At 34.4% G+C, this 10,637-nt stretch overlaps 1 protein-coding gene across 1 annotated transcript; it reads right to left on the bottom strand.

Annotated features, from left to right (window-relative positions):
- Positions 1 to 325: 325 nt before the first annotated feature.
- On the bottom strand, positions 326 to 2,437 carry LOC148608419 (uncharacterized). Its single transcript, XM_088544911.1, has 5 exons — positions 2,344 to 2,437; positions 1,724 to 2,050; positions 971 to 1,133; positions 718 to 802; positions 326 to 408 (listed from the first exon to the last, which is right to left on the bottom strand). The coding sequence occupies exons 2-4, from the start codon at positions 2,048 to 2,050 to the stop codon at positions 726 to 728; spliced, it is 567 nt and encodes a 188-aa protein (XP_088401037.1). The 5' UTR covers positions 2,344 to 2,437; the 3' UTR covers positions 326 to 408; positions 718 to 725.
- Positions 2,438 to 10,637: the final 8,200 nt, after the last annotated feature.

Here is a 10,637-nt window from a genome sequence, read left to right as displayed (position 1 = left end):
ACACTTGGATAGGTTCTGGTAAATGTTTTCTATGGGTTAATATATACGCCATCAGCCATACACGAAAAATCAATGGCCTACAAGATCCTTAGTTATTGAATGATCATTTTTTTGTGTATGAATGATGCCAATTCTATTTGAAATATTATGTAGATACAGTTGTGTCACACTTTTCATTTACGTCAAATATTTCTTCGTAGAGTTCGTGTAAACGTATATATAAAAGCTTTATCGATATTTTGAGAATATTTAAAGTGTTCAATTAATATTAATTTCTTGTTTGGGAAATCAATGACAGGTGACAAAAATAAAAGAAACAAGAGTGTGTAATTTGAAAATCTTTAATGAGACTTTTTGTATTCTTTATTACTCAGTGTGTTGTACCTCTACATGTCTTTATTCGCTAATCTACAACCAAATGCAAAAATTATCAGAGGCAAATGAAGAATAACCAAGAGGAGCTTGGGCAGAGAAGTGCGGTGTAACTACAAGCAAATGCAATAGCACGTATTCATTAGTTTGTCTTTGATCCTTAATTGCAACTGCTGAAGCAATCAAGATTTAACGTAAAAATAAACTTTTTTGACTCATATGTCTTTTTGTTGATTATATAACAACGTATATATGTAATGCAAGCATTCAATGTTTGCTAACCTTCCCGATCTACAATCTTACAAGGGGTCGTCCTAAATTCAATGAAACACAGCCTTATGTTACCTGAATTTTCATTTACACTGCTCGGGATCTGACAGCAAAATAAACTTTCTGGTGTTGAATTCAGTCTCAGTAACTTTACCGTCCTCTGCAATTGATAAGGATCTCTAGTTAAAGTCATCCTATGTCGTAAAATATATGGTTCGTTTAGTATCTATGTATTCTGATCATTTATAGACAGCTATGGTTTAAACAGGGAGTTAAATTAATTGGTGAAAAAATGGTTCATCAAAGGATTTGATTTGACATGACTTACTGTTTTGGTCGAGTAGATCAAACACTTTCTTATTTCCCCAGTCATTTGGTCCTACATCCATGAACTTTGCCAGCTGTGCTAGTCCAAAATATCCCTTGTCGCTTGTATCATAATCTTTATACTTGCACGGTACTCGCCTTATTTCGACGCTTGGCCAGTGTAACTTTTAAATAAAGAATTGATTGCTGATTGATTGACTAGTTGTCTTTATGCATGTATAATTAGTCTGTTTAATCAAGTGATATTACTAGATAACCCTGGTTTATAGTATACCAGTTCAATGTTCTGCACACAAAATTAGCTTAAATAGACATATCCACTGAAATATTAGATAATACTTCAGTAAGAACTTAAATTATATTTATATAATCAGCTTATATAAAAGGACACAAGTCATTAATGATTTAAAATGTGACTATCGTTTATCGATATACATTGTTGTCAAATAATAAACTGGGTACTTCTAGAGATAATTCAAAAGACAAGTTAACTTTCCGCCAATACAACAAAAGTTCGAAGAAAAATATGAAAAATAACAGTAGGTGCAAAAGGGTCCATCACGCGTCACTGTGGAATATTGCTGCAAGGTTTTACAAATATCACTGAACGTGTTTATAGAGAGTTAGTGATCGAGATTCGTGACGGCAGAACGGATAGACAACTCAGTATAAAGGATGGGCAAAAAAATGATATTCTAAAGAAGGGCTTAAGGCAACCGTATCGATAATTTTTATTCCATTATTCACCACAAACCTTATTTCCGCGGATTCTGTCGCAGGTATTAGCACAGTACCATGTACATTTCCCACTGAAACATTTCCCTCCACAGATCTGGTTACATGCTCCGCGTTTACCTAGACTTACCAGAGTAGGAATAAATTTACCATATTTTTTAGCCATTCTAGTTATTATTTTGTTCTTGACAGCTGTCTTTATTTTTTTGCCAACTTTCCTGATAAAACGCCTCGCGCGGATACGAATCCTGAATTTTCTCAATCTACGTCGACGCCAAGCATCAGAATCCTCCATTAAAATTAAGACCAAGACAAGAGTTATCAGCAGTATCCATGTAACTTTCATCTGTATGAAAACAAAGCAAGATAAATGGATTGGAAAAACGTTAGTCAAATCAAATACTTTTTTTTATCAAACACAATCCTTAATGCTCACTAGTGGATCTAAGATGGAGTCCAGGTGTTTGAACCCCCCCTTTTTTTTATTTAAATGTACAGATTTTGTACAAAATTTATCAAATGGTAGGCTGAAACCTTTTTGCTCTATACTCTCTTCAGATGTCACATTAAGAAAAGGGATTGATTAGGTTAATTACATTTTCTAAATAAAGGTCCATACTTCAGACACATCATACTTACTGTCCCCAATCGGCGGTGTTCAAATCAGTAAATCTTCTATAAGAGCTATACGTTCAAGAAAGCTATTTATACATTATCAAACATATTGATAAATACAAAACAGATTCCAAGAGTAATATTCTATTCAGGAAAAAAAAGTTAATCGTTGAAGAACCAATAGCTTCTATTTTAGCTGTTAGTACACTATAAAATATGCGGAAACTAAGTTTTTTTGTTTTATAAGGTAAGAAAAATTAGTAATAAGATTGGTTACAAATTATGTATATACTACACTTGCTGCGTCTATCACCGCCGTTAACGTGTTAATGTGATCTAAGGACATGGCTACAACTGCTGCTTATTCGCATGTTGTATCAGTTTACGTTTGATTTTTAAAGTTTGGTCGATTACTTCGATTTGATATGAGTTTGTGTTATTATCATTTACTGTTTAGTTCCAGTGATACATTAACATCGTGTATCCTCTCACATTTTGATATGGTTACTGTCCTTTTTTGACTTCTTGCTTCTTAATGTATTTTAACTTTTAAACAGTACAGTTCATATTACGTTAGATCTTTAAAAGAACAGTGACACACGAGCAGCTATTCTTTCAATACCGGTTACCACTGCAGCGTATAAGAATATTGCCCACCACTACACAACTCACTTGGGCAGTAAATGTTGAATTGTGTGCACAAATAGTTAGTGTTCCTGCTGTTGGAATACATTAATATAACAGGACACAGTGTATGAATCATTTTGAAGATTTTTTTTTTATTAAAGACGATTTTACCATTTTTTTTTAGAATATGTAAGTATAAATCTTCCTATTACACAGAAAGAAATTTTGGAAGCTTTTAAAAAAGTAAAAAATCACAAGCCGCCGGGAAATGGTAGTTAATAAATGAATACATTGAATCTGCTCTTGACAACTTGATATGTGATTATATTGATCTGTTTAACTTTATGACAGGGATATTTTGTCTGAAGCATAGCTTATCGGTAATATTATACTGATACAATGTATATAACAAAAACGATATAGATAATTCACTTTCATCTTGCCTTGGGAAGATTTTACTTCCGTTCGAACCAACGATAGGCACTTTTGCAGAGGATTTTAACAATATAAATACCGAAGCATTAAATATTCTGGAAAATGTACATTTGCGCGTTTGCTTAACATATTCAAGACTTAAGCAATCGACGCAAAATTTTATGATTTATGGCGAACCTTGGAGACACTAATACCCAGTTGCCATTATTATTAAGCTGAAAATAATAAAATGTTGGTGCAGTTAAGTAAATGATTAAGAAAACTAAATATCATCATTAATATATAACAATTATAATTCTAAAAGCAGATGGTTACAGTATTTATATGGGAATGAACTTCCCAATAAACAGGGTATCGGAAATGGGCAAAGGGGCATGAGCATGGGTATGATATATGGAGAATGTGTATTAATAAGGCACATATCTTTATTTTTTGTTATCGGTTTAACGTATCATATTTCATAAATATGTACAAAGAATTAAATTAGTAAAATAAACAACCCATGTTTATTATGTATAGGGCGATTGTGAATATGGAATGAGACATGTTGAATGGGGCATGGGATGTGCCAATGAGGATGGTGAATGGGTATGGGCAATGGCGGAATGGTGAGATTGGGAAGTTATACTCTATATCAACTATGTATCTCATTTCAAGCATATTTTTAGGCGTGATACTTCAAATAATTAGCATAACCGAAATGACCATCCAGAGAAACGGTTACTCTAGATCAAGTATTGAATAAGAATGAAGTGCTTATTTTGCAAATAGTCTTAAATAGTACATCAAAAGGTTATCGCTATTCACTTTTTTAAAAATAAATCATAAAATTTGAACCTTCTTTATCTATAGTACCGTTACATTTATCTACTACTTTATGCAAATTTAGAAAAGATAGTCACCGACTATCACTAGAAGCGAGGGAGTAATCAAGGGAACCAAGGTTATACCTGTAATTAAAAGAATGCAATCCCGGGACAAAGACCAGACATGAAAAACAGACATACACAACAAAGAACATAAAGTAACTAAAATCATACATACAAAGTAACAAAAGCAAATGAGCAACTCAGACTCCACTAAAAACTGGGAGCATGGACCAGGTGCACCGGTAGGGTAAGCGTCCTATGCTTTTCTAGAAACACCCGCCGAGTTGCTCATAAAAAGTCAAGTCCGGGGTAGACAAACGAGGAAAGGAAAACTATGATCCGTTGAATAAATCAGTTTTCATGGTGCAGATGGATACACCATAACAATCCACGAGTTCATGATGACGACCATAAAACTTATGTAGTGATGACTTCAATCTTGTAGCAACATAACCCTGTTCCAGAAGCCTATTTGTCAGAGTTCTAACGCGATACAAAAAGTCTGCGTAGTTTCGGCAAGCTCTGGCATAATGTATGAGTTGTGATATGAACACTCCATACGCAGGTGCCGAAGGGATCTTGCCACAGATGAAAAGAAAGTTGACAATTTTGAATGAAAAGTCATCACGTTTGAGGTAAAGTTTGGTCAATAGCTTTCGTTTACCATCGATTTCTAAGTGTAGGTCAGGATATGAGGCTGACGTCACAGTGTCTGTAGTATCCTTTATCTCAAGTTTTTTTGGGTAGATGTGATGTATCAAATCCCCGAAATTAGGATTGTTTAAAGATAATACGTCATCTATATAGCGGAAACTGAGATTGAAGGATCTAGCCAAACGATAGTCTTTCTTTCTGATCAGATCAGCTATAAAGTCAGCCTCATAAGAGTGAAGGAATAGGTCAGCAAGTAAAGGAGCACAATTTGTCTACCCGGATTCGACTTTTTATGAGCAACTCGGCGGATGTTTCTAGAAAAGCAGAGGACGCTTACTTTACCGATGCACCTGGTCCATGCTCCCAGTTGTTAGTGGAATCTGAGTTGCTCATTTACTTTTGTTACTTTGTATGTATGATTTTAGTTACTTCATATTCTTTGTTGTGTATGTCTGTTTTCCATGTCTGGTCTTTGTCCCTGGATTACATTCTTTTGATTACAGGTATAACCTTGGTTCCCTTGATTACTGTTGTATCTAGTTGTACCATCTTTTTTGGAAAAACAACGATGTATAATGTTTTTAAGTCGGGATTTTAACTGAGTATGGGGAATAGAAGTATACAGTGTTGAAAAATCATAGGTTTTAATGCTACTATATTAGATAATAGTCTTGAACTGATTGTCTCCAAAAGATCTTTCGAATTTTTCAGCATCCACATTGAATTAATACCACTATGGGAGTAACAAGTGTTGTGGTAGGACTGCAGATCCTTTTTGACAGTTGTGAGTATAGAAGTTAAACGTTTTGAAAGAGTTTGGTGGTACATTTTGCAGATCCAGCTATGAAACGCTGTTTGTGTGAATTCTTGTGGAGTTTAGGAATTCAGTATATAGACGGTAAATCACAATAATCGTCCTTGGTAGAGAGACCAAAAGAGGACAGCACAGATTTACGGTTTTCCACAATCTCTTCTTTGGAGAGAGTGGTAGCAGTATTGGTCTTATCACTGCTATTATTTTCTACATCTACCTCTGATAATAAACATTGGATGTAAAACGTTTTGCAGACAAAAACAATGTTGTTTTGGGATTTGTCTGCTGGTACGACAACATATTTGTCATGTATAGTAGACAATGTGTTTGCTATATCGGGGTCTTTGAAAACTGATTGACCTACTTAAAACTTTCATTCTTTTCAAAATTAAAGAATATGGCAATGATTTGGAAGGGAGAACAGGAATTGCCATCTTAGCTTTCAGTAACAGCAAACATTGTTTACGTGAATATCTCTCATTTTGTATATATTTGTATGTTGGGCATTATATTAATGGAAAAAATTAAGTGTATAATTGAGAGAATTTTATGGTGTGTTTGTAAGGCGTTTCATTTCATTGTGACCGTACAATAAAGGGGTGATTAAGGCCTTATAAACTAGTTAATCCCCACTGCAGAGCTCATGCGCCTATCCACAATCAGGAGTTGTTGATAATTAGTCTTTTTGTCGTTGTATTACTTTTCAGTATAATTTTGAAGTATTGTCATCGTATAGTTACTGCGGATTTTATTGTTGTTGCTGGGACATTTCAGAGCACACTTAAAGGTGTGCTGACATTTGTTGAAGACCTCTCGGCGATCTCTTAAAGTATTAACTATTTTGGATTTAGGTTATACGCTGGTGCATTCGTTACATTTCACCATATATGCTCTCTTTTTCAGTTGTACGTGTTATTTGGGTACTTTCATTATCTTCGTTGTGTGTGTTTGCCTCAATATAGCTGTAATATTGCTGCTCGGGCGTTAAACCCCAACAATCAATCAATCATTCATTGTTGTGTGCGTCTATTTTCCTTGTCTTGTATTATCTTGATAACCATTCCAATCCTGGTTCCCTGGATTTCCCTTTCATAGATTCATAACTTTTACTCAAGTTAAAATGCAGAAAACAAAAAATGTTAGTTTTCACCCATTTGCTTACCTCTCATTTCTTGACAGGTTGAGTCATAACCCAAATACTCAATCCCAGCCTGATATTTATGGAATGATACTTAGTGGTGCAATTGAAAATGTAATCATGAACTTGTTTTTAAGTTCTTGCTCATGAATCAAATGCTACAGACCCCACTGACCATAATATTATATGAAGTCTGGATGACAATTATGTTCGTTTGCCCCTTTCAGACTCAAAATGTTCACTGCGGGCAGCTAGGTATACTGCTCTCACACTATGCCGAATATCCTTGCGACTGACATAAGAATGTCGTTCGCCGCTCACTCGCAATGATCGTATAGCTATCGCTAGACATTCGTACTCACTCTTAAGTAATCGTGGTCGTTCGTGAGTTTTAACGAATATTAGAAACATGCTCCTAAAATTCGCAATGAACTCAATCCGATTGTAAATAATTCATATGTATTCTTAAGCCAATCGTATTGATGGCAAGCCATTTGCATTGATTGTAATACATTCCTTATATGTTCGCAAGTTTTCTTTTTCCATTTAAGACAGATACGATATTATTACCAATGCTTACGAGTCATTTAAGAATGGAGCGAATAGGTTACAACTTTTAAACGATATTCAAGAGAATGTCTTACAAATACCTACGAAGGGCTTGCCAATGATAGCGAGTGATTACAAATATGCATGTGAATAAAATGCGAACATTAAGATACTATTACAAACATCTTGCGATATCAGGTATGAAATTAGCACAAGTTTTCTGATTGGAGCCATTTTTTTGAAAATCAAACTACCTTTTCCTCTCGAAAAAGATATTTCAATGTCAGTTGATAATGGCCGAGTCTATGCAACAAGTTACAACTCTAGCAGTGCTAGTTTCACTGCACGCATAAAATACTCATCGTGTTGTTATTGTTCTACAACAAGAGCAAAACAGAAGGCGAAGACACCGACATAGAAAGGTGAGGTCATGCTGGGGAAAAAACTGGCTGTCCAGAGAGCATATGATATAGAAGAGTAATCAAGGGAACCAAGGTTATAGCGGTAATCAAAAGAATGTAATCCAGGGACAAAGACCAGACATGGAAAACAGACATACACAACAAAGAACATAAAGTAACTAAAATCATACATACAAAGTAACAAAAGCAAATGAGCAACTCGGACTCATTCACATTACTACGATTTAAAAGAGAACCTTCGTGACAACAAACCGGATATTTTCAAAAACTTTACAAGAATACAAACGGAATTATTTGATGAGCGGTTGGGTCGTATTAGACATAGAACCACAAAACAGAACACGAGATACCCAGAAGCTATAGAGATTTCTTAGTTTTTGTCTAACATTTACTTTTAATAGTTCTGCATGACTTAAACCATAATTCAAGGGTTGCGCCATTTATATACCCTCGCCCATTTTTACTACCTGTTCACCAGAGCTGTATGCACCTCTTATAATCCTCGTGGTTGGTGTCATACATTGCAGGAGTTTGTTCTAGCCACTCAAACATGGTGTCCTGCTGAGCCTCTGTCATCTTTGCATGGCGCCTCTGTCTTCTTTTTTTATTTTTTGGGTGTTTCAGACGGAGGTGGTTTTGGAGAACGTGGCGGTGTATCAATTGGTGTGATAGAATTGTTAGACCTATCACCGGAATCAGGAATTCATTACTTCCGTTTGGGTTTTATTCCTTTTTTCTGTTCATGTTTTTTTTTCATTTGGTCATCTTTGGTAGGACTACATGTAAATCTGTCCGGTTTCCCTCTGCCTCGACTCCTTCCAGCTTTTTTCCACCTTTTTTTATCCTGAAGCGATCTTAAGTAGTTTTGTCAATTAAATCAAATGTTTAGGTGTTTGCTTCACTGCGGTTTCGTTCAAAAACTAAATTCAAGATGACGATATTCGAGGAGAATTGTTTAAAAAAAAATCGCAACGCATGCCTTTTTATTCGTTTTATTTTATTTTATTTAATTGACACTCGCAAGAATTCGTTAGACTCCCAACGATTATAGCATGCATAATGGTAGTAAAGGCATTTGTATCATTCAGAAGTTAATTGTAAGAAATTCTTGTATATTATTGCAAAAAAAATCATAAGGTTCGTATGGAATTCGTTAAACTCGCAAAACACTCGTAAAGATTCGTAAGACAGTTGTAAACGATCTTAAGCTTTGATGATTTTCAATATTTCCAAAACCCAATCTTATTATTTCTGACAAATTTTCTGCCAACGCCAAAATTTTTCATACACAAGGACATTCGCATAGTGTGAGAGCAGCAGCAGTAGGCAAATTATTTTAGTTTATATCAGAATCTAAATTTGGATTTAAATCCATCAATATTGGAATAAGAATTTTTAAAGAAACAAAAATTTGGCTGATAGATGAAGATATTTTATTATATAGATGGTCGGGACCATTTCTCTGGGGGAAGGATGGGGCAAACAAACATAATTATTATTTAGACCTAACGGTCATTTTTTGCAGTCATCTAAATACACCATTATCACTCTAGCATATAAACTCAATTTTAAATAAGTTAATTTTGGCCACAAAAATGCTTGTCTTTGATCCCTACCTCCTAAAAGGATGAGGTCTCAATCCAACCCAATCAAAACCTCTGATGTGCAAAAATATAAAGGAAATAACAACTTTCCTACAAAGTATATACACAGAAAACGATATTTCTAGCATTCATACAGCAAGTAGTATAGTCATCTTCAATGAATAGATTTGGTTTTTCCTTGATTGAATAACCATTACCCAATAAAATTTAGGTAATTAACTGGACAATTATCAAGGAGATTTAAACTCTATCATATCATTGGTATTTCAATTTAAGTTTGTTAGAAACTTCAAATTTCCTTGCTGATTGTCCAGTTACCTACTAAGTTTGTCAATAGTCCATTGAACTACTTCAGGAATTTCATCAACTGTCCAGCAAACTACATAAGGATGTTCATGGATTGTCCAGTTAACTATATAATGAAGTTCATCAAGTGATTGGTCATTTAATCAAGAGAAGACAAAATTTTCTCTCTAAAGTAAAACATATATGTATTACTTACTGCAACAAGATTCTATCATTAATTTTGTTCTTGGCAGAGTACATGTTCAAACAATTACATTTACTGTGTATATCATTTAAATACACTTATCTCATGAGATAAACAGTTATAAATGTGATTTTTCATGATTCGATGAAACACATATTCAAACTATTACATCAGCCACATCCACTAATCAGTAGACTCTTTCTACTGATTTCTGTGTATTGCTTAGTTTTCTGTTTATCCAAAAATTAGTGGAAATGAAATAAAAAAAGATATGAAATGTAATACAGTCAAACCTTGGTAGCTCGAACTCCAAGGGACTGTTATCGGAAGTTCGAGTAATTGAAGTTCATATATTTCTGGATTTTTTTCGTTGTCGGTCTGAGTTCGAATTCATCGTTAGAAATTGCTTACTTCCTACAAACTTGTGTTAGTTCGTGGATCCTTTTCATTCGCTTTCGGAAGATTATTGATTTGTGGACATTAAAAATGCTGTTTTCGCACTAAAAAACGTTCAGAGTTCTAGTTCCTTGGTCAATAATTTGTTTTCATCCGATTTTCTTTCATGCTTTCTTCATACCCACTTCGGGACATTCTCGAACTTCAACCAGTACTATGTTAAGATCAAATCTACCTAATTAGTGATGACTTAAGTATTACCTGTAATTAACTAAAATGACACTGATTAATGATAGGGTTTCAGTTTTTCACACCTTTTA

This window comes from Perna viridis, chromosome 9 (genome assembly GCF_037379345.1).
Source record: "Perna viridis isolate PV_CMFRI_1.1 ecotype Kerala chromosome 9, ASM3737934v1, whole genome shotgun sequence".
NCBI lineage: Eukaryota > Metazoa > Mollusca > Bivalvia > Mytilida > Mytilidae > Perna > Perna viridis.
This window is presented reverse-complemented; position numbering and strand designations above follow the sequence as displayed.